At 39.3% G+C, this 25,249-nt stretch overlaps 2 protein-coding genes across 7 annotated transcripts in view; one reads left to right on the top strand and one right to left on the bottom strand.

The window, feature by feature from the left end:
• Window positions 1-1,341: 1,341 nt before the first annotated feature.
• LOC122770551 (NACHT, LRR and PYD domains-containing protein 3-like) lies at window positions 1,342-11,079 on the top strand. Of its 5 annotated transcripts, none has more exons than XM_044027469.1 (8): window positions 1,342-1,529; window positions 1,794-1,883; window positions 1,965-2,084; window positions 4,236-4,364; window positions 4,782-4,860; window positions 8,701-8,890; window positions 8,975-10,778; window positions 10,875-11,079. In XM_044027469.1, exons 2-8 carry the CDS (start codon window positions 1,807-1,809, stop codon window positions 11,062-11,064), a joined length of 2,589 nt encoding a protein of 862 aa, XP_043883404.1. In that variant the 5' UTR covers window positions 1,342-1,529; window positions 1,794-1,806; the 3' UTR covers window positions 11,065-11,079. The 5 variants fall into 5 exon arrangements, with proteins under 5 accessions (XP_043883404.1, XP_043883403.1, XP_043883406.1 ...); XM_044027468.1 differs by having other exon boundaries at window positions 1,791-1,883; XM_044027471.1 differs by having other exon boundaries at window positions 1,342-1,536; window positions 1,791-1,883.
• Window positions 11,080-20,457: 9,378 nt separating this feature from the next.
• Window positions 20,458-25,249, bottom strand: part of zgc:112980 (uncharacterized protein LOC503706 homolog) — a 13,442-nt gene continuing 8,650 nt past the window's right edge. Inside the window, exons 17-21 of one of the 2 annotated variants that reach the window (XM_044029252.1) lie at window positions 24,993-25,098; window positions 22,763-22,835; window positions 22,572-22,579; window positions 22,426-22,486; window positions 20,458-21,482 (exon numbers count right to left, since the gene is read on the bottom strand). In XM_044029252.1, the coding sequence (XP_043885187.1) occupies window positions 21,473-21,482; window positions 22,426-22,486; window positions 22,572-22,579; window positions 22,763-22,835; window positions 24,993-25,098 (258 nt within the window). In that variant the 3' untranslated portion in view covers window positions 20,458-21,472. The remainder of the gene's footprint in view (window positions 21,483-22,425; window positions 22,487-22,571; window positions 22,580-22,762; window positions 22,836-24,992; window positions 25,099-25,249) is intronic. The other variant, XM_044029253.1, reaches the window with a different exon arrangement.

Raw genomic sequence — 25,249 nt, 5'->3', positions numbered from 1 at the left:
AATCAGCGCGAGTTTGAGACTGCGCGAGATCACTCGTCAAAATAAGACGTTACTAATACAAGTGCAATCAATCGTGCTGATTTGAAGACATTGGGTCACATTGTCCAGAAGCTATTGAACTAAATATTTTCCCTAATTTATTTAGATTTTTACTGTACAATAACAACACTTTGGCCCATACGTTCTGACAATGGTTGGTACAGTTGACCTCAGGAGCATGCTGACTACTCCCTCACTCATTATCAACTATTTTTACTCTTTACATTTTGAGAAATGAATCTGCAAAGTTGTCTCTTTTTTCTCAGCATTGTCAGAACTTATGGGCCAAAGTGATTTTATTGTGCAGTAAAAATCTAAATAAATTAGGGAAAATGTTTCGTTCAAAAGATTCTGGACAATGTGACCCAATGTCTTAAAATCAGCACGATTGATTGCACTTTTATTAGTAACGTCTTATTTTGAAAACCGACCTCGCTCGGTATGAAACTAGAGCTGACGTCACACGATAGATAGATGATAGATGATAGATATGTATAGATATGATATGATAGATGATATGATATGATAGATGATGTCAAACCATCACTGAGTGATGGTTTGACATCAAACATATTTAAATGTAACATCTATAAACACAAACTCTTGTTAACGACCAGATGTTGTTTGGAGCTCAAACGTCACCTGGTTGTAACAAAAGACTTTTCTACAAGTTCACTGTGTTTGTTTTTGTAGAGAGAGTCGTGTTCCTTTGTCACAGCCAAAGAATCAATCATGGAGTAAAAGTGACAGCTACAGTGAAAAGTGGAATTTCCTGTTCAATAATTCCTAAGATATGAACTCGTTTTCTTTTACGTTGACCTTTGTCTGAAAAGTGGATCCTCTCCCTATTACAGATCCATCATGTTCTTATGACTTAACTCCGCCTCCTCTGACTCACTCTGTCTCCATCAGCTGTTTAGTTTATTTCACATAGAAACAATATAAAAAAACACATAGACGATAACACATAAAAGTACATGTGACGTGCAGCAGAAACACGCATTGAAAAAGAAATGCACTGAAAATGAAAAAGTTGTGACTTTTTGTCGACGTGATGTTTTTACTGTGAAGCTCATGAATCTCACGTCACTGATTCTGTTGTTCAGCGACTAAAATGTTTGGAAATCACTGGTTTAGAGGACATTTGTGCTTTTGGTGAAAGAGAAGTTCTGCTGGACTGAAAGATCAGACAGTGACTGATCATTTTATGTTTCCGGTGAAAACAGATTACAGCCATTGTAGGTGAAACAAAAGGATCCAGAGGACGAGGTCATATTTTGATAAGATTTAAGAAACTTGAATTAAATTAAACGTTTATTCTCAATCGTCACAATTAACGACATCTCTTCAAAGTCCAGATGTTTAACATACATATGTATCTATCTATTGGGCAGCTTCTTACCTGACCACCAGAGGGCGGGCTCTTCTGTTAAACCAGTGGACTCACCTGCAGTGAAGGGCTGTAAAGTGTGATGCAAACAGCGTCTTGAGTGAGTTGTGAGTCGAGCTGTGACGTTCACGAACGAGTCAAATCTTTTTAACGGCTCTTTGAAATGAACCAGTAACTGATTGACTGACAGTCCATTATTAGCATAAACCAATGGGCTGTGCCGATTGTTCAGTCAGTCAATGAGGGTCATGTCGGCCAATTCTGTAGTTAAAAAAAGTCTTCTTGCTGACCGGCCCACATTAGGTCAATGTGGTCCACCAATGTTAGCAGAACTTGTAATGAGTGAGTTTTATTCTCCCAGCAGGTGGCGCTCTGCTATGAATCAGATCAAGGCCAGTGAAGAAGAAGCTCCGCCCTCTAAAACCACTCTGTGTGAGGAACATGAGGGGCAGAGGTGAGATGAGGATCTCATGGATCATGTGACCCGTCTCCATGTCACAGCTCAGTGTTTTATTTACACATCATGTGTTTGTAGGAGGATCCATCAACAGAGACCAGACTCTGCTGGACCTGGACCTGGACCTGGACCCAGCTGTGTCTCCATGTCGAGTGACTGGTCCATGGATGAACCTTTGTACCTTAAACAAGAACAGAGGTCAGATGATGGAGGGTGGAGGTCTTCACAGGTCAACAACTCAAATGATCCACCATGTAGCACCAGAGACACCTAATATTTGAGAATTCAGACCCAGACCCATGCAGACCCAAGACTTTCTGGACCCAAGTCCCAAACAGACCCGTCCCCATTTAATCTCAGATCTGGACCCATGAAAAAATAACAAGTGTTGAATAATTGTGGAACAGTCCTGGCTCACATGCTTGGGTTTGGGTAAAGTGATCTGACTGAAGATGTGGAAGTCTTAAAGTGGACATATTATACCCTATTTCCCCCATTAAAATAGTTCTCTGGTGTCCTAATGAACATGTCAGTGACATGCTTTGGTCAAAATACCATAAGGATGAAGAATCATAGTAGTTCAATAACCCTGCTAAACCCGCCCCTTTCAGAACGCTCGGTTTTCGTGCATGGTCCCTTTATATGCAAATGAGACACAGGCAAACACACACCCACTTCTTCCAGGGGGTTTCTGATTTGTCCTCTTTACAGCGCTTTACAGCTCTATTCGTCTCCCCCTCCCTCCACTAGCTCTCTGACAATATCAACATGTCAGCGAGAGTGCCGTCAGACGTCCTACATAAGGATCGAGCCGAACACTGTCCAACTGTAAATCAGTTAAAAACACTTAGGAACAGAAGATCAGCGGTGACACAGAGAGTGCAGCACCGCTGATCGCCACCGCGGATCGCCAGCGGCGCGCTGAATAAAATGTATGTTGCTGTATCAGACCGGAGACTGTGCTCCGGAGACCTCACCACCGCTGACCAGCTCCGGTGCTCCGGCGATCAGCGGTGGCGATCACCGTGTAAGCTGAATAAACTGTATGTTGCTGTATCAGATCGTGTGTTCGTGTGTTTGTGTGTTCGCACCACTTCACATCAGACTGCGACCAGCGGTCGCCGTATTTAGTCAGGGGACGTATTTCACCGACGTACAAACACACAAATTGTTAAGAAAAGATCACATAGAGCTCATAACTGACCATTCTGACACGTCCTAATTAAACATATTTGTTCAGTACGTCCTCCATGACCGGAGCACAGACTCAGTCTGATACAATCACATAAAGCAGCTGTTTATGCAGCAGTGCTGCACTCTCTGTGCAGTGGTGCTACACTCTCTGTGCAGCGGTGCTACACTCTCTGTGTCACCGATAGCCTAAACTGCCGCTGGCGATCAGCTGATCGCCACCGCTGATCGCCAGCGGCGCGCTGAATAAACTGTATGTTGCTCTATCAGACCGGAGACTGTGCTCCGGAGACCTCACCACCGCTGACCAGCTCCGGTGCTCCGGCGAGCTGGCGATCAGCGGTGACACAGAGAGTGCAGCACCGCTGATCGTCAGCAGCGAGCTGCATAAACAGCTGCTTTATGTGATTGTATCAGACTGAGTCTGTGCTCCGGTCATGGAGGACGTACTGAACAAATATGTTTAATTAGGACGTGTCAAAATGGTCAGTTATGAGCTCTATGTGATCTTTTCTTAACAATTTGTGTGTTTGTACGTCGGTGAAATACGTCCCCTGACTAAATACGGCGACCGCTGGTCGCAGTCTGATGTGAAGTGGTGCGAACACACGTTTGCTGACTTTATCCGGCACATTAGCTTCATATATAAAATCCTCTGTAAAACACTGTGCTCCACTGTGCAGCCACCAACAGCACACTTGTCCCTCCGCGTTGACATAATACCGCTCTTCCTCCCTCGCCTGCACTCTCGCAGGGACAAGGTGGAGCTAAGGTGGAGCTTGCGAAGTAAACGTACTGGTGGGGCGGTAACATTCGCGGTGAAATGCGCATGCTGACGTCATAAGCGCAGGGAATTTATCGCCTATACTTACACTAAGCGGAACCACGAAAACATGACTGAGTATTGTTTTTCCACACTTTGGCGACTGGTAGGGCCCCCAGAGTCCCAAATATCAGTATTAAAATGGTTAAAAAGTTGATTTTGCATAATATGTCCCCTTTAAATGTGTTAAACAGTGTAGTGTTTGACACCATCTGGGTCACACTCAACCATTTCTGACACAAACCTGTTTTCCTTGTGTCTCCTGATACTGTAGATCATTAATGAGATCATTCACAGCAGATGTTGTATTTACATGTCATGTCCTGTGTTTGTAGGAGGATCCATCAACAGGGACCAGACTCTGCCAGACCTGGACCTGGACCCAGCTGTGTGTCCATGAAGAGTGACCGGTCTATAGGTCGTCTTATTAGCTTCAAGGATGGACAAAAACATGGTGAACTGATGTAAGAATTTCACACATAGTAACACACACTTACATGATCCTCCACCAGGGGGAGCCTGTCTAGTCCAAAACATGTTGAATCCAGAAAAACACTCTTCTTCTCTTTGGTGGACCAATGTTGTTTTTCTGTCTCCACTAAACGTCTTCAGCCTGTCCTCGTCTCTGAATACGTTTCCAGCAGTAAATCTAGTCAGAGTCCGTGATTGGTCAGGGACTCATGGACAAGCCTCTCTGATTGTGTCTTTGAGACTTCACACATAACAAACACTAGAGACTGTCCTTCAGGGACTTTTGTCTTCAACCTGTCAAACTCATGTCATGTGAACTTGGCTGAAGAAGAATCGTAGGTGCAGCACATTGAAAACCTGGTAGAAACAAATGATTGTTTAGTAAATGACACTGAATCTTTTCTCCTCAGAGTTGATCAGCAGAGGACAGAGGTTCTCAGTGGTCAGTCTGTCCAGCAGCATGGAGCAGACCTGGACTCCATATTTAAGGTGTGTAAATGTACAAACATGACACTACTGTTAATACTGAAGCAGAGTCCTGGGGCCTCATGTATAAACCGTGCGTACGCACAAAAAGACGGCGTACGCTTGCTTTCACGCACAGACGGCATGTATAAAAATTTGTATATTCATTTGTGGGTGGGCGTGGTTTTTTGATTTGATTTGATTGAGTTAGCCTTGGGCTAATTTACATCTGCAGTCCCTGCCTAAAGATAAATACAACACAGATAAAACATCAAATATCACTCAGCAGGTAATGTCATGTAGAAGGACAAATAAATACAGCACAGATAAAACATTACGCAACAAGTAAGAACATACAGCAATATAGGAAGTGCCCCTCACAGGTGCACACACACACATACATACACTCACTCACACAAATAGCCACTGGCAAATTAGTGGGTGAATTGTTGTGAGAGTTTTAGGTGTTTTTTTTTTTTTTTAGCTTTAAACCCACCAAGCAGGTCACAGTGTTTTATATTATCTGGAATGGTGTTCCATTGTGTGACAGCTTTAACAGAAAAGGCTGCATGTCCAAATGCTGAGTAGCGAAACGGTACAGTGCAGCTGTGTACAGATGCTGTTCTAGTGGACCTTACAGAGCCACGGTAACAAACAAACCTTTGCAGACAGGTGGGAGCCAAGCCTTTTAGGATTTTGTAGACTGGGCATACGTTTGACAAAAATCTGAGATTTTCAAAAGGTAGAAGATTGTGCCTGTGTAGTATGTCACAGTGATGGTTCATACAGGGATTCTAAGGGCCTGATTGTTGTTTGACTAGCCTGCCCCCAACAAGTGATACAATAGGAGATGTGAGATAAAATAAGAGCATGCAGAAATATTTGTGCAACCTCTGTGGATAGGGAGGATCTAATCTGCCTGAAGTTAGCCAAGTTGTATTTGATAGTTTTTGTCATCTTTTTGATATGTTTCTTGAAACTCAGATTTGGATCAAGTAGCACACCAAGATATTTGAACTCGCTGACAGTCTCAATCTGTTCACCTCTGATGTAGATATTTACATCTGGGATGTTCAGCTTGGTGTTGGAGAAGAACATGCCTTTTGTTTTACTTACATTCAGGGTGAGACAGGATTGGTCGAGCCACTCTGCAACTCCAACCAGGGCGTTGGTTAGTTTAGTAGCAGCTTGCTGAGCTGATTTTGCATGTGTGTATAAGACGGTGTCATCAGCATAGAGTTGTACCTCTACGTCATGACAGTACTGTGGGAGGTCATTAATGTATAAACTGAATAGTAGTGGGCCTAACACAGATCCTTGAGGTACACCCATTGTGCACCTCAAGTAGCTGGAGCCTGCATCTTTAATTTTCACACACTGCCTTCTATCGGATAGGTAGGACGATATCCATGCAAGTGTGTTGGACAAAAGGTTGAAGTTGGAGAGCTTAGACAAAAGGACATTATGATTAACTGTGTCGAAGGCTTTACTTAAGTCTAAGAACACAGCTCCAACAACTTTCCACCTTTGTCCAGACCGAGTCTGATTTGCTCTGTTAGGTGGAGGATGGCTGTTTCTGTGGAATGGTGTTTTCTGAATCCAAATTGTGCTGAGTCAAGACCAGGGTTACAGCTATTTATGTGGTCTTTAAGTTTGTTTATGACGATTTTCTCTACAATTTTGGAAATTACTGGTAAGATGCTAATGGGTCTGTAGTTACTGACTATATTGCGATCACCAGATTTAAAGATAGGAGTTACAATGGCCTGTTTCCAGTGTGGAGGAAAGAAACTTTGAATAATGGAGAGGTTTGCCAAGTGAGTAATTGGAGGAATTAGTGTGGTTGAATGTTTTTTGATAAACACTGTGTCCTGATGAGAGACATCTTTGCTTTTTGAGTTTTTTAGGGAGCAAATCACTTTCTTCACTTCCTCTTCAGTGACTGTGACTAGGTCAAAACCCTGTCCCGCAACATTCAGATCAGTGAGTTGTTCACCAGTCTTAAAATTATTTCCTAGTTCCTGAACATAGTCAATAAAAAAATAATTAAAAATGGAGGCAATTTTGGCATTGATATCTTCAGTGTGATGTTGAGCTCTCCCTAAGAGACTGTTGATGCTTTTCCAAATTTCGCTGCTGTTCCCTTTAGCATCATTCAAAAGTTTGAGAAAAAAGTGTGACTTGGCTAATCTCAGTTTGTTTATGACTTTGTTCCTTAGGTTTTTATAGACCAAAATGTCTGTGTCTCTTTTGGTTTGAATGGCCTTTTTTAAGGCAGCGTCTCTACACTTCATCAGTTGCCATAGAATTTCACTAAACCAAGGCAGGTTGACCTTGTTCTTATTTTTTCTCTTGTTTTTAACGATGTGTTTATCTCTGACAATGTTGATTTTGATGTAAATAGCTGGCAACTATTCTCCAGATTTTCAGAGGATAAAATGTCTCCCCAGTCCAAGTTATTTATCGCATTATCAAATGTTTCCTGTTTACTTTCAGGTATACAGTTAACATTTGTGTGGCGTGAAGCTGAAGCATTAATCTTAAATCTTTTACTGGTTAATTTCCTTGCCACCAGAGTTAGATTGTAGTCTGACAAGCCAGTGATCAGGTTATACGTTTTAGTTATTCTTTCAGGTTTATTGGAGAAGAAAAGATCAAGTTGTGTACGTGAACATTTTGTGATTCTGGTTGGGCCCTTTATCAGTTGTTCTAGATGGTATTTGTCTGTGATAACTTTTAGCTTTCTCCTCTTAGACTTATCTTCCCAATTGAGATTAAAATCCCCCATAATAATAATTTCTTTGTTATGGTCACATTCTTTAAGAATATCAGCAAATTCGTCATAAAATGTGTCATTGGCAGTCGGGGGTCTATAAAAGCCTATAATAATGAATGACATTTGCTGAGACAAAACAACTTTTAGTGCGACATACTCAAGAGAGATTTCCGGCTTGAAATATATGCGTTCGCATTTGATAGAGTCTTTCACATACACAAGTACCCCGCCCTCTTTTCCCACGGCCCTGTCTCGTCTGAAGCATTGGAACCCGCTCATTGTAAATACATTGATGTGGGTAGAATGTTGAGGCCATGTTTCAGATATGCATAAAAAGTCCAAGTTTGAGTTTGCAAGTAAATGAGTCAACTGTTCAGTTTTTGAGACGACACTCCTGATTTTAAATGGCTGCCCAAAAGTCCTCTCGGTTTCTGCTTCGGATCCCAAACAACCTTTACGTGGTTAACTGTTTGAAATGTTTTAATAGAGCTTTGTTTTTTAACAGCAAGATTGATGGACCTAACAGTGTTAGGAGTAGAGTTTTTAGGCTGGTGTTCCCCCGTTAGCGTCGCCGCCGTTCTGGCTCGATTGTTGAAATCTAAAGCCAAGGCATCGACTCCAAGTAGGGGAAGGCCAGGTATGTGTACGAGTATTCCACAGAAACTCACCTACCTAGGCGATGTTATTGACGGGAGCTTGGCACCGATGATTTGTGATGCACTCAGTGACTATTGGTCCTGGATTGAGTTGTACATCTCCGGATAACAGCAGCAAGAGGAGTAGTAAGCCTATGCTGTGGAGTCCCCGCTGTCTTTTCAGGTTGCGCTGGTCAATTGTGTTCCTCATTCATCTCTGCTCAGTTTCACGTTTGATGGGATGTATAAAGAAAACTGTGCGCAGGACTTGGCGTACGCACAGTTTTATAAATCTGAGATTTTCTTTGCATACGTACTTTATAAACGCCGTCTTTTAGTATGAAAGCTGCACACTCTTTTATACATGAGGCTCCTGGTCCTGACAGTCTGGATGCTGCTCTGTTCACTCTGTCACTGATCATCTGAGGTTAAACTTCACATGTTCTGTTCCAGCTGCTGGAGGAGAACATCATCTGCTTTGTGAAGAACGAGCTGAAGAAGATCCACAAGGTTCTGGATACAGATCACACAGAAGTCTCAGAGAGTCAGAGGGAGGATGAGGAGCAGAGGAGCAGCAGAGAGGCCTTTCTGAAGATCACAGAGGACTTCTTAAGGAGGATGAAGCAGGAGAAGCTAGCTGACAGTAAGAGGACTTTTAATGTGAAAGGAAGAACATCTTATTTTCTCAATGATCCACTCACTGATTTATTTTCTTGTGTTCTGTCAGAAATCAGAGCTCCAGCTTGTCGAGGTGAACTCAAATCAAACCTGAAGAAGAAGTTCCAGTGTTTGTTTGAGGGTGTGGCTAAAGCAGGAAACCCCACCCTTCTGAATGAGATCTTCACAGAGCTTTACATCACAGAGGGAGGCACTGGAGAGGTCAATGAAGAACATGAGGTCAGACAGATTGAAAGAGCTTCCTGGAAACCAGACAGACCAGAAACAACCATCAGACAAGAAGACATCTTTAAAGCCCCAGCGGGAAGAGGCGGACCAATCAGAAGAGTGATGACAAAGGGCGTAGCTGGCATTGGGAAAACAGTGTTAACACAGAAGTTCACTCTGGACTGGGCTGAAGACAAAAGCAACCAGGACGTACAGCTCATGTTTCCCTTCACCTTCAGAGAGCTGAATGTGCTGAAAGAGAAGAAGTTCAGTTTGGTGGAACTCATCCATCACTTCTTCACTGAAACCAAAGAAGCAGGAATCTGCAGGTTTGAAGACTTTAAGGTGGTCTTCATCTTTGATGGTCTGGACGAGTGTCGACTTCCTCTGGACTTCCACAACACTGAGATCCTGACTGACGTCACAGCGTCCACCTCAGTGGACGTGCTGCTGACAAACCTCATCAGGGGGAAACTGCTTCCCTCTGCTCGCCTCTGGATAACCACACGACCTGCAGCAGCCAATCAGATGCCTCCTGACTGTGTGGACATGGTGACAGAGGTCAGAGGGTTCACGGACCCACAGAAGGAGGACTACTTCAGGAAGAGGTTCAGAGATGAGAAGCAGGCCAGGAGGATCATCTCCCACATCCAGACATCACAAAGCCTCCACATCATGTGCCACATCCCAGTCTTCTGCTGGATCACTGCAAAGGTTCTGGAGAACATGTTGAAAACCAGAGATGGAGGAGAACTGCCCAAGACCCTGACTGAGATGTACATCCACTTCCTGGTGGTTCAGTCCAAAGTGAAGAAGGTTAAATATGATGGAGGAACTGAGACTGATCCACACTGGAGTCCAGAGAACAGGAAGATGATTAAGTCTCTGGGGAAACTGGCTTTTGAGCAACTGCAGAAAGGAAACCTGATCTTCTATGAATCAGACCTGACAGAGTGTGGCATCGATATCACAGCAGCTTCAGTTTACTCAGGAGTCTTCACTCAGATCTTTAAAGAGGAGAGAGGCCTGTACCAGGACAAGGTCTTCTGCTTTGTCCGTCTGAGTGTTCAGGAGTTTCTGGCTGCTCTTCATGTTCATCTGACCTTCATCACCTCTGGAACAAATCTGTTGTCAGAAGAACCAACAACGAGCCAGTGGTCCAGACTGTTTAGAAAAAAACCTAAACTGAATCATCTGCACCAGAGTGCTGTGGACGAGGCCTTACTGAGTCCAAATGGACACCTGGACTTGTCTCTCCGCTTCCTCCTGGGTCTTTCACTGGAGACCAATCAGAAGCTCTTAAGAGGTCTACTGACACAAACAGGAAGTGGTTCACAGACCAATCAGAAAACAGTTGAGTACATCAAGAAGAAGATCAGTGAGAATCTGTCAGCAGAGAGAAGCATCAACCTGTTCCACTGTCTGAATGAACTGAACCATCCTTCTCTTGTGGAGGAGATCCAAGAGTCCCTTACATCAGGACGCCTGTCCACAAAGACACTGTCTCCTGCTCAGTGGTCAGCTCTGGTCTTCATCTTACTGTCATCAGGAAAAGATCTGGAAGAGTTTGACCTGAAGAAATACTCTGCTTCAGAGGAGGCTCTTCTGAAGCTGCTGCTGGTGGTCAAAGCCTCCAACAAAGCTCTGTACGTGGATCAGTATATAAATATTAATAAGACATATTCTAAAGAGCACAAGACAAACATGTTTAACCTTTTGTTCATCACTGTTTTCTACCTCAGACTGAGTGGCTGTAAACTCTCAGAGAGAAGCTGTGAAGCTCTGTCCTCAGTCCTCAGCTCTGTGTCCTCTAGTCTGAGACACGTGGACCTGAGTAACAATGACCTGCAGGATCCAGGAGTGAAACTGCTGTGTGATGGACTGAAGAGTCCTCACTGTTCTCTGGAGACTCTCAGGTTGGTGCTCAGATGATTTATATGGACAATTCTACTCTGATTATTATTATTATTTTATTTTTTTATAATTTATTTTTTATTGACATTCAGAAACAGACATTCACATCCGGCAAAACATACATGCATACATCTCACATCTGTTGTCTGCTCTAAATGCCTAGACAAAAAAAACAAACAATGAAAAAAGGAAAAACACACATTAGCAACTATGTACAAGTTAGATTTCCACAGTTCCTCCAGCAGACAGAGGAATTATCATCATAGTGAGACTTCTGAGAAGGTGTAATAAAGTACCTAATCAAGCTTTTCCATCCAAATTCCCTCCACTTCTGTGAGCTGGTACATCTCCATTGATACCTCCAAATTGTTGTCCATTCTTCCTCAGATATATTTATCCCTCCTTCCTTCTCCCATTTTATTTTAATATATGAAGTAGAGTGAGATTTCAAATTAGACGGACTCTTATATAAGCATGACACAGTTTTATTAATAGGTTTTGTAAATAATTGAATTAGACATGTGTTTATCTTTGTTAGATTTTTCATCTTTGTATTGACGTAATGCCGTAACTGCAGGTATCTATAAAAGTCTTGTTTTTCTAAAACATGTGTCCTTTTAAGCGTTTCAAAACTGAGTAACTTCCCATCTTTCATTACTCTACATAAGGCTGTCATACCATTAGCTATCCAGTCCTTAAATCTAGAATCCAATTTATTAGTTCTAAAATCCGAATCATAAGCACACCATTTAAGAGCCAAAATATCATTTTCAAGTTTATGTTCTTTTATAATAATTTTCCATACTTTATGGGTCCACACCACCCATGGATTATCAATGTTATTTATGTGGGTTTGCAAGTTATTATCAGCTAAAATTGCCTGTATGGGGATGGAGGGCATTTTTTCCTCAATGCTTTTCCATTGAGCTGTATATGACGGGTTGCACCAGCATACCACTGCTCTCATCTGCGCTGCAAAATAATAATATCTAAAATAAGGCAAGCCCCATCCTCCCTTTTGTTTAACCAGCTGTAAGGTTTTGAGGCGAACTGCTATATACCTGGATAGCAGTTTGTCCCACTCGTTAAATTGGTTTTGGTTAATCTCTATTGGCAATGTTTGAAATAAATATTAAATTCTTGGCAATATGATCATTTTAATAGAGTCAATTCTTGAACTCAGGCTAAAGAAGGGAATTAAGTTCCATCTTGCTATATCATCCTTTATTTTTTCATGTATGGGTGAATAGTTATATTCCGATAATTTTGTAAGATCTTTTGGTAGGTTGATGCGTAAGTATTTAAAGGACTCTGTTTGCCATGTCAAGGGGTAGCTACTTTTGATTTCTCTTGGTGGGCAGTAGTTATATGAGAGTATTTGGGTTTTACTCATGTTGATTTTGTACCCAGATAATTGGCCATATTGTTCAAATGCTTGCATCAATTTAGGCAGAGAGTGAGTTGGTTGTGCAAGGTATATCAAAATATCGTCTGCATAATAGGCCAATTTATATTCCGTCCCTTTAATAATGATTCCCTTAATATCTTCTCTTTGTCTGATGTATTGAGCTAGTGGTTCCAAATATAATGCGAAGAGCAGTGGTGACCATGCACAGCCCTGTCTGGTGCCCCTTTCTAGGGTAAAACTATTTGACAAATATCCATTGACCTTGACCCTGGCGGTAGGTTTGTCATATAGTGCCTGTATGGTTTTAATAATTGTATCGTGGAAGCCAATTCTATGCAACACTCTGTAGAGAAAAATCCAGTTAACCGAATCAAAGGCCTTTTCAGCATCTACGCTCATCACAATTGCTTCAGTTTGATTTCTTTGTATATGATCCATAATATGTAGTTACTTTGGTATATTGTCTTGTGTTTGGCGTTGGTGTATGAAACCTGTCTGATCATTATGTATCAGTGTCGGCAGGAATTCTTCTAATCGTTTGGCCATAACAGAAGTAAATCATTTATAGTCCACATTAAGAACAGAGATTGGCCTAAAAGAGCCACTCTCCACTTTATCCTTGCCTTCTTTTGGTATGGCTGAAATGATTGCCTCCTTCCAGCTGGGTGGCGTTTGCACATTTTTTAAAGCCCAATTCAGAGTATGAAGTAAAACAGGTATTAGTTCTTTTTTAAATTCCTTGTACCACTCTGCCGTGTAGCCATCAGATCCTGGTGATTTGCTTAATTTAAGTTTGGACGACATACTAAACTATGACATTTTTGTCTCATTTTGGACGACATACTAAACTATGACATTTTTGACAAATTTTGGACTACAGACTAAACTATGACATTTTTGTCAAATTTTGGACGACATACTAAACTATGACATTTTTGTCAAATTTTGGATGACATACTAAACTATGACATTTTTATCAAATTTTGGATCTATTAACACTAAACTATGATTATTTCTTTTTGTCAAATTTTGGACGACACACTAAACTATGACATTTTTGTCAAATTTTGGACGACATACTCAACTATGACCTTTTTGACTGATTTTGGACTAACAAGACTCTGTTACACATAGCGGAAGTGTCACTCTGTCGGATAAAGTATCCTTTGGACAACATACTACGATAGAGTTGTTCCAGCTGGGACTTGAACACACAATCCCTGATTTACATGACCAGTGTCTTATCAACTGCACCACTGGGGATAATAAAACATGTCACATCTCATTGTTTTTTTGGACAACATACTGAACTATGACATTTTTGTCAAATTTTGGACGTCATACTGAACTATGACATTTCTGTCAAATTTTGGACGTCATATTATACTATGACATTTTTGTCAAATTTTGGACAACATACTGAACTATGACATTTTTGTCAAATTTTGGACAACATACTAAACTATGACATTTTTGTCAAATTTTGGACTACAGACTAAACTATGACATTTTTGTCAAATTTTGGATCTATTATTACTAAACTATGACATTTTGTCAAATTTTGATCTATTGATACCAAAATATGACATTTCTTTGTCAAATTTTGATCTATTATACTTTAGTCATGACATTTTTGTCAAATTTTGACCTATACTAAACTATGACATTTTTGTCGGAATTTTTGGACGCCATACTAAACTATGACATTTTTTGTCAAATTTTGAATGCCATACTGAACTATGACATTTGTTAAATTTTTGGACATATTATACTTCATGACATTTTTGTCAAATTTTGAATAACATAATAACCATGACATTTTTGTCAAATTTGGACAACATACTGAATCCATATTACTTTTTGGTCAAATTTTGACAACAACCAAAACTATGCATTTTTGTCAACCTTGGGGCTTACATACCAAACTATGACATTTTTGTCGTAACCTTGACGACATACTTTTACTAAGACATTTTTGTCACCCTTGGATCTATACACTAAATTCAAGTACATTTTTGTTAAATTTTGACGCCATACTGAATCATGACATTTCTGTCAAATTTTGGACGTCATATTATACTATGACATTTTTGTCAAATTTTGGACAACATACTGAACTATGACATTTCTGTCAAATTTTGGACGTCATATTATACTATGACATTTTCGTGACTGATTTTGGACTAACAAGACTCTGTTACACATAGCGGAAGTGTCACTCTGTCGGATAAAGTATCCTTTGGACAACATACCATAGCTGGGACTTGAACACACAATCCCTGATTTACATGACCAGTGTCTTATCAACTGCACCACTGGGGATAATAAAACATGTCACATCTCATTGTTGTCTCATTTTGGACGACATACTAAACTATGACTTTTTTGTCCCATTTTGGACGACATACTATACAATTACTTTTTTGTCGCTTTTTAGTCAAAATAATAAACTATGACTTTTTGTCACATTTTGGATCACATACTAATCTATGACCTTTTTTGTCAATTTTTGGAAGAAAGACTAAACTATAACTTTTTTGGACGACATACTATACTATGACTTTTTTGGCAGATTTTGAACAACATACTTTACTATGACTTTTTTGACTGATTTTGGACTAACAAGACTCTGTTACACATAGCGGAAGTGTCACGGACAAAATGCCACTGTCGGATAAAGTATCCTTTGGACAACATACTACGACAGAGTTGTTCCAGCTGGGACTTGAACACACAATCCCTGATTTACATGACCAGTGTCTTATCAACTGCACCACAGGGGATAATAAAACATGTCACATCTCATTGTTGTCTCATTTTGGACGATATACTAAACTATGACTTTTTTGTCCCATTTTGGACGACATACTATACTATGACTTTTTTGTCACATTCTGGACGACATATTGTCTTTGCAGACATTAGTCAACAAAAAGTGTCAGCTAGCACCTTCAAGGCTTTTTCAAGGCTAGCTATTGTCTCCCATTATTGCAGTTGTTGATGATGAAGTTGAAATCCTCATTGAAATTGAAGTGACGCAACGTAGAGTTTTCGCTTGGTTTTTGGAATTTATTTTGCTTTTGAAGGTTTAGTTGTTTTTGAAACTCCCAGACAGACACACATATTAGACACATACCTCCAGTGGGATTTGAACCCATGATGTCTTGAGTCGTGATGCGACGTCCTTGTCCACTGGACCATCTTCAGTAGTGACGTACGATTACATCAAATAAGTGAACTGATGAAGGATCAAACAGTTTGTCCTCGTAATTCAACGGTTACATTTTTGAAAAACTCTGACTAAATAATGAATAAATGTATAAATAAATAAAAAAATAAATGAAATAATAAATAAATGCTTTACATGTTCACTTACATTTATTTGTTTATTGATTTCTGTGTCCATATGTTAATTGGGTAGGCGGTCCTAACCTCTGTCAACAGCATGATTGGTTACAGGTGTGTGCTCGATTCGGGTCGACTACTTCTGCGTTACTCGCGGTACCAACTCGACATACTATACTATGACTTTTTTGACTGATTTTGGACGACTTACTATACTATGACTTTTTTGACTGATTTTGGACGACTTACTATACTATGACTTTTTGGACTGATTTCGGAACGACATACTATATACTATGATATTTTGGTCTAATTTTTTACGACTTACTATACTGTGATTTTTTTGACTGATTTCGGACGACATACTATACTATGACTTTTTTGGGGGGTCGACTACTTCTGCGTTGCTCGCGGTACCAACTCCTCAGTAAGTAAAGTCACTATGGAGGGTTTTTTGGCAACCGCGAGGTTGTGCCAGTCCGACTGTGGCTGGTTCAAATCCACCACGCTCCGAACACCTGGCCCCGGCAGAGATGACAGCAGGGGGTTATGCCATTTTATTTCACATTTTGATTTCACAAGCTTTTCACAAATCATAAAACTTGATTTAATTCTTTGAAAAATAGTTTCTTCTCTAGTTTGTTGAGAGACAGTGAGATGTGCCGAGATGATTAATGACTACAATAGTCGACTGAAAAAGCTTGCACCTCCTTGACTTGTATGCTAGCCTTCCCTACAGCAATTTTGTTTTTCTGCTTCTTTATTTTGCACAATAAAGAGATTTCATATCCACATGTGCTGTGACATAAGTATGAAAAATAGTCTGTTGATTTGACTAGAGAAGAGACTTAATGACCTCTGCAGTCATACAAAAGGAAAGACATATATCGGTATTGATATTGGCCCAAGCGCTGTGATATATGGGCTTCGTATTATTATTATTATTATTATTATTATTGTTATTATTATTATTTTTTTTTTGTTATTATTATTATAACACAGAAATAATTTAAACGTTTTTGGTTTGTGGATAAAAAAAGACATTTTAGAATCATCATTTCCAGGTTTGAGAAACACTGATCAACATTTTTCAAACATTTTCTGGCCCAAACAAATACTCGATTAATGGAGAAAATAACATTTCCTGGATTCTTTGTCTTTCTGTAACAGTTAGAAAACAACATCATTTGTATGTGAAGAGAAATGAAATCAAAGGTGTGTGTGTTTACATGTGGAGCAGTGACGTCACATTAGCATTAGCATTAGCAGGTGTAATCTGAACGCCTGTGATCGGATCCCTCAGGTCAGCAGGTGTGAACAGAGTCAACAGAACATCTAAGAAATGTGCAGATCATTTTTAAGCAGCAGTTACCACACACCTGTCCCCGCTGCTCCTCGTCTTCCTCCAGCTCCTCCTGGTCCTGGTCCTGGACCAAACAAAGCTGTAGATCAGTTGCAAAGTCTTCCTGTAAATATTTGTAAAATCTCAATATTTAACAGAGGATTCTGATGTATTTTGTGACAGCGCTGCCGAAAGCCTCTTTTTACTCTAAATTCTGATGATAATGACCTCACTCAACCATGCTTGAAATGTGCCTTTAACTGCAGCTGTTTGCAGGTGTTCAGTCAGAGGACATGATGACAAGAAGCATCATTTAAAGTGTTCAAATGTGCTCACTGAAGTAAATGAGTGAAGAAATGTGAGGAAAATACATGAAAACCTTTTTATTGGTCCATATCAACACGGACACGAGATTTTTTGTTGACTATACTATATTTGGACATTGTTTAACATGTTTGACAGTTTATAATTGCTGTTTTTATTACAACATACTATACTGGGACACTTTTAGACAGTTCATGTTTTAACTTTTTGTTGACATTATACTAGGATATTTTTGACAGTTAATATTAGTTAAAGTTCAGATTATAGCCCGAACCCTGGTTTTAAAGATTTAAAGCAAATTGACATTATTGAGCATTTATACATATTTTTTGCCATGATGTGCTGGTCAGACACAGGAGCACCTTCAGCGAAAGACTCATTCTCCCAAACTGCACTACAGAGCGCCACAGGAAATCATGCCAGCCTGCGGCCATCAGGCTGTTTAAGAGTGTCATTTCAGAAACTTGAGACCATTTTATTTACTATGCATATCCTGTATGGTAAATGGTCTTTATTCATATAGCACTTTTTAGTTTACACTAGTTTTGCCATTCACCCACACTTTAATACAGTACATCTATGTGAAGCGCATTTTCTATCACTCTTTCATGATGACACAGCTGCCGGGAGCAACGTGGGTTTAAGTGTCTTGGCCAAGGACACAGTATAATTTTTATCAACAATCTGTATAAATGACATTGTAGTTCTATAAACATGTCATCACATGTTTGATAAGGACAGAGGCAGAACAGAGGCAGTTCTACTGATTTTGCACTACAAAAGAGATTAGACACCTGGTCAACAAATAAAATTGTATTGAATTGGCATGTAGACTAGGACAGCCAGGGATCAATACCACGAAGCTACGGTCACCCCATATCCTGTATATTATTATATTTATTCTATCATGTTTCTTTAAGGGTCACCTGTGACACAGGGATGAATACTTCACAAAAAAATGACACCGAAACAAACATTAAAATCAGACTTATAATATCAATCGTTCAAAAACATTTCACACTCCTGATGGTGGCCTAAGACCTTTGAACAGTATTGTGTAGTTTTCTTTAATGTTCAAGATCAAACTAATTCTTTTCAAATCTGCTTTTAAAACACAAGAAGGCATTTTAAAAAACAAAAAAACGATAACCTAAAAAGTCCATTCTTCTTCTTCCAGATCATGGTCCAGATCTTCCTCCAGCATCACTCACTCTCTGAGCCGCTACAGCCGTTATTTGGCTCTGCTGGACATGGACCAGAGAACTCTGAGCTGTCCGTCATACTCTGGCTCTCTCATCAGCAGAATGGCTGATCCTCACACGGGCATTAGCCGAGGCCTCACCTACATGCTGCACGTGGAGAGCTGCCTGACCGCTCTGCAGAACCAGGCTCTGCTCTACACGTTTAATCCGAGCACGGCCGCAGCTAAAGGCGCCGCGGACGGGAAGGATTTTCTGTTCACGCGAGGATTCTGCAGCAGCGAACACGACACGAGGGTGATGGATTTCCTGTCTGACCTCATCAAACGGCGCCACGTGGGGCGTGGACCCCCAGTTTTAAGGTTGTCTTACCGCTCGGTGCAGCTCCACAGAAATACGTTCACAACATGAGATTCAAAAAGACAAAAGATTTGAATCAAAAATGCACTGAAATTCTACTGTACTGTTTGAGCACTGATGATGCTGAGGCACTTTAAACCTTTTACACACTGCCTCTACACCATTTATTTTTTATTTTGAAACAAATAGAGCCACACACTGTATGTGCGTTGTGCAATTTAAACAAAATCATTGTGCATTTCTGCCCATGAAAGAAGAAAATGTAGATGTGCTCATGACTTGTCTAAGTCAGAATTAAATTAGATAGTAGGAGTTTATTTTTCAATTTTATTACCCAGTGTCCCTCTCTGCTCTCTGAAATCCTCATTACTGGCCATTTTAACGACTAGACTGAGACATAAGACCAGGAGTCATCTTTTAAATCACATTTGAAAACCTTTTGCATTTGTTTTATATTTTTATTTTCATCGTAATCCGTTTGCTGTAAGTGACGTTTGATGTCTTACTCAGTCTCTTTCTTTTATGTTTTATTGAAAGGCACTTTTATTGCACTGTATTTGAAAGTTGCTATATAAAGTTTGTTATTTTATTATCAGTTTGTAAAGGCTTGTTGTGAAATTGTAGGTCATTAGATACGAAGTCGAAAGCATGTGACAAAAGAAATAATTATGAGATTATGAGACAGGTTAAAATGCTTTAGTCTCGTAATTACATCCTCAAAGGAGATTATATTTTTGACTCTGTGTGTGCGTGTGAGCAGCATAAATCAAGTAAATGACATATTTTGATTAAAAATGTTCTGAGGATGTAGATTTTGTCCCACAGAGATTGATGATTAAATGATTATATTTTGGATTTGGATTAAAAAAAAAATCATCATTTAAGTTAAATGACACAGTCAGAATGTGAGCAGTTTGCGATCTGTGCTTTTACAAGTTTTGACTTCAGCTCATGTTTTATTCTCTGTAATAACTCATACATTTTTGATTTCTTCTAATCCTCCACTGGTAGAAACAAACATCAGTGCTGTTTCAAAGCGAGCACTGGTCCAAGTGAAGTGAAACAAAAACTGGATAAAACAAACGTGAACTTTAAGATGTGAGAATTCCTGTGCAGCCCTGATGACAGGATTTTTCAGTTCAATTCCTGGTGGAAGAAATATTCAGGCCCTCCATTTTTCTTTAAACCACAAAATAAATATTCTCTAGTTAAAAAAGAATTGATGGAGTCACTATTTCATAATGAATTGTGACTCATGAGATAAATGTAGTTGAGAAGAAGTATTTGCTTTAATCTAGGAAATTACTCGACATTATTGAGGATGATACCGCTGAGGCTTTAGGCCTGTGTGTGTGTGTGTGTGTGTGTGTAAAACTTGCTCTAAGTCAGCTGCAATTGGCATCAGTAGATGAATGAATGTTCTGACAACTTTGGCGAGTTTCACCGTTTACTTCGGGAGCTCCGTAGAGTGTTGAGAAACCTCACAAGACGGCAGAGGTGGAGCTCTACGACACATGCTTCTATATGCACTCAAAAATGATAGGTGATAATGAGCGGAGTCTGGCAAGAACGTGACGCTATCCAGAGAATCTCTATGCTGATTGGCCAGCGCATGAGCGTGGTTCTTCACCAAAGTTGAACAAATTCAGGGAAAGATGTGACGAGATATCGTGCCACTTGGCCTGGGCATTGGACTGATGAGTGTAAACTTATTTATGAGACTAAATAAATTCTTACAGAAATTCTGCCAAAACCACGTTCTGATTCAGACTGCTGCATGACGAGTTGCGTGACCAGGAAGAAAATATTTTCAGGTCACAGTTATACAAACTACAAGAGAGGGCGTGGGACTACAAATGGGCGGCACTATAAACGGGGCGGAGCTTTTGCTCTCTGCAGTCAGACCCATCTCACGTCGACCACTTTCACAAACAACAGGTTTAAACTGCAGCAGCATTCCTTCCAAATATGGAACTAAATATTAGAGCAGATACTGCATCGAAAACATATCATCGTATTTTACACTGGAATTCTACATGAAGCAATAATTCAGGAACAACAAAGAAAATGATTTACTTACTCAAAGTGGCTCATAAAGCTGTCAGCATTTTCTTTCACAATTTATTCTATTTTCACATAATTGTCTTAACCAAGTATTAAATATATGCAGGGATGAATTAACAGAGCTGAGCTGAAAAAACCCACAAAAAAAAAAAAATCCCACAGTACAGAAACGAAACTCAGGTCAAGCCGTAAAATAATAAAGTAAACATAGCAGCGTCTCTGTGCTGGTGACATACATACTGAATGACAGTGGGGCTGTTAACCCTCCGTCACTCTGACACCACTGTCTGTGCAGGTTTATTCTGACATCTATGCGACACCGATGACTCTCCATAACCCAGCCTGTGATGAAGAGGCGACGCCGCGCTTCACGTCACAGTCCAATCAGGATGAGCTGCAAACGCCAGAGAACAAGATTAGAAGTTGAGTCAGGAAAAACAAAATACATGACAGATCTACCTTTTCACTTCTGAAGCTTAAAGAAAAAAATACAATATTAAATTAGGATTAACGGATTCATTTTTTTAAAGAAAATCCTTAATTCAAATGGTAAAAATCCAAGTGTTCATTTGTACACTGTAGTTACTGAACAGGTCAAATACAGGATTACACGATAACATTCAGATTATGTTCACCATTTTACTGATTGTTGTGTAAAGAAATAATAATAATGATTATATTTAATAAGGAATGAGCCAATGTGATACTGGTCAAAATTACTAGTCTAGTAATAATTGGAAGGAGAAAAACATAAAATCCGATATAATCCATAAACCCTGAATATCACTTAAATGCATCATTAAGCAGTAACATTTAAAACTGGTTAATTACGTATTTGGGAGCAGAATAATTGTTGGGGTGTTAAGGTGGTTATAACTATGTTGTAAGTAGATTTGTTAATAAACTTAAATAATTAAAAAAGATGTAAAAAGACTGTATCAGACCACTTAATATCCGATTAATTTCAGAGTGTGATATTCATATTAGTGTCGTATTCGTATTAGGGAAGAAAAGTGGTATCAGTTCATCCTTGTGTTGAGTAGAATATATACATATATATATATATATATATATATATATATATACATATATATACATACATACAGACATACATACATACATACATACACACAGTAATCAATTAATAATAAGTTAATTGAATAACAATTGATTCATTTAATCTTGCAATATAAAGTTTTTAAATATTCCACATGTTCACTTTTCTAACGGATGAGTTTTTAATTGCCTGCTCTTAATAACTTCAATTATTCATTATCCAAACTAAAGACACAGCATCCACAGAGGAGGGGATACGTCTGTGGAGTTGTGGGACTTACAGTTGACATTGCGAGTGGCCGTTGAGTTGGGGCGCATAGAGATTAACAGCTGCTGGACTGCCTACAGGAGCAAAAACACACTGAAGGGTTAAAGGTCACCAGGATCCACAGTGTGAAGGATCACCACATGTGTCAGTGCAACTTACAGTAGGTGCTGATTACCACCACATCAGGAGAGGACATGAAAGGAAAAAAAAATAAAAAAAAAAGGTAATAGAGATCAGATCCACAGCCTCATACTACCGTTTCTAAATAAATACAAATCTGCTGGTGTCGTTTACCAGCTCAGACAGGTTTTTATGCTTTTGTTGCAGCAAGTTATAAATATGTAACTCACTGATCCCAGTTCTCTGTTGAAGAAGACAGAGTGGGCATGACAGCGTGAAGGGACACTAATGAATTATCCCCATCTATGAGACACACAAACAAAGAGACGTATGTGTTAAGCAGCTGTTTTCACACAAGAGTCTTTTGCAACTTCACATCACGACTTAACCTCATGACGCACGCACACGAGCGTACATGAGGTGATTTGACGGATGGGTCATGGTAGGTCAGAGGATGAGGACTGAGACGGAAACCCCCAACATGTGTAAAGAATAAATAAATAAAATACATACACAGTGCTTTACAAATTTATTAGACCACCACTGTCATAAAAACAAAAGTATTTTTGAAATCTTTCAAAAACTTAAAATGTTATTGGTATTTATTTATTTAGTCAGTCAAATAAACTGAATTCATACCCAAATTCAAGGTCACTGAGCTTCTTCTTCTCTGTGAAGTCAGAAATTAATCAAGCATAACAGTCAACCACTAAAACTAATTTTTTAGTTCAGGAATGCATAACTAAATTTGACATCAAGAAATAATCACATGCTTTAGTATGGGTTTCTGTTTCTGTAAAACAGTCGCTTTCAAAACTCAGGGAATGACAATAATAATTATATGTTTGTGTATGCATTAAAAATGATGGTTTTGGTTAAAGAGCTTCTACATACTGGTGTATTAACCATTATAGAAACATAATAAAAAGATTTTGATAATTACCAAAAAATGCTGTGGCATAACCCTAACATTGGGTGGTGGTCCAATACGTTTGTTAAACACTGTATACATACTGTACATATATACACATACATACATGTTTTAAAACACACAGACAAGTGAAAGGTTTTAAATAAGTTTAAGTTAAGGCTGACCAATTCAGTATCCATACAAAAACACTATTCGAAAGTCACATCTAATGAGTCAAATAAACATCAAAAATAAAAATTTGCCTCGGTCTTACGTCTTGCAGACAAACCCTTCTCGTCTGATACAATACAGTGGTTTCTATGAAAAGCAGGGAAAGTGCCTTTTACACCAGCGCAATATTTGCGCATGCTGAGGGACTTAAATCAACATTAATACGACTAATCGATTATTTGATGATCATGTCCCATCCCTAATACCCACCAATAACGATAATCAGTCTGAGATAGTGTGTGAAAAAGACAAAAAACTCCAAAAACAGAAAGTAAACCGCGAGATGTGAGATGTCCACATTTGTTTCCTTTTTGAGGCTCCACCATTACATTATTTGCCAGGTTCACAATGTTTGTTGCATGTTGACAAAGTTCCTACACCTTCACCATTAAGTGTCAGTAAATGTGGCAAATAACATACTGGTTCTTGATGATAATTCATTCTGAAGTGTTGTTGTTATGGGGTACCGACATATTATTAAGACAAACTTTACCACATGTGCCTCCGTTTCCATGGACCCACCTGTGAGCCAAATCTACGCCTGCTGTTCTCTGCCACCTCTGTTTTTCCTGGAAACAGAAGTTTGTAAACCACTCTCTCTCTTTGACACACCATTTTTTCCAATGTCATAGGAAAAAATCTGTTTTTAGTTTGTGGTGACACGAGAGCAGCTGGTCTGCTGCTGTCTGGCTTGCAGATGGGTCCACGGAAACTGTGGCAAAGTCAATGTTGATCATATGTCAAAACCTCATTATACAAGCAGAACACATGAACTATTTAGAGTAGAGCTGCAACTAACGATTATTTTAATAATCAATTAATCTGTCGATTATTTTCTTGATTAATCGATTAATTGCTTGGTCTATAAAATATCAGAAAACCTGAAAAAATGTTGATCGGTGTTCGTCAAACCTGGAAATGATGATGTTCTCAAATGTCTTGTTTTGTCCACAAACCAAAATAATTTCTTTGTTATCCAGAGCAAAGTGATGAAGAAAATATGCACATTTAAAAAGCTTAAACAATCACAAATCTTGTTTCAATTATATAAAAAAAACCTTCAAATTGATTATCGATTATCAAAATAGTTGTCGATTAATTTAGTAATCGATTAATTGTTTCAGTTCTAATTTAGAGACAAACAACCAATCAAAACCCACACACACACACACACACAGGGAGAAGCTACAAACTCCAAAATAGAAAGGCCTGGACCGGGATGGAAAAACCAGCAACCTTCTTGCTATGAGACAAGAAGGTTACTGGAATGATGGTTTATAATTGATGAAGGATGTTGAAATGTAGAGATGTTCACACACCTGCAGTGTTCTCCATCTCCTGTGTAACATCCTCTAAGAAGGCATTGAGTCTCTCTTTGTTGAAGGACAAGCTGTCCCACAGCCACCACAGAGCCCACACGTTCTCCTGAGACAAAGAAAGTGAATCATTAACAACATTTCGTTCTCATTTAGCCTTATTTTTACAGTATTTTTTTCTTAGAACTTGCTAATATGTATGGTTTAGAAAAAGCAGAAAAGTAGTAGAAAAAGCACATAGATAGTGCAGAGAGTTCATA

This window comes from Solea senegalensis, linkage group LG6 (genome assembly GCF_019176455.1).
Source record: "Solea senegalensis isolate Sse05_10M linkage group LG6, IFAPA_SoseM_1, whole genome shotgun sequence".
NCBI lineage: Eukaryota > Metazoa > Chordata > Actinopteri > Pleuronectiformes > Soleidae > Solea > Solea senegalensis.
Note: the sequence above shows the minus strand (reverse complement) of the source record. Positions and strands in the feature narration are given on the sequence as shown.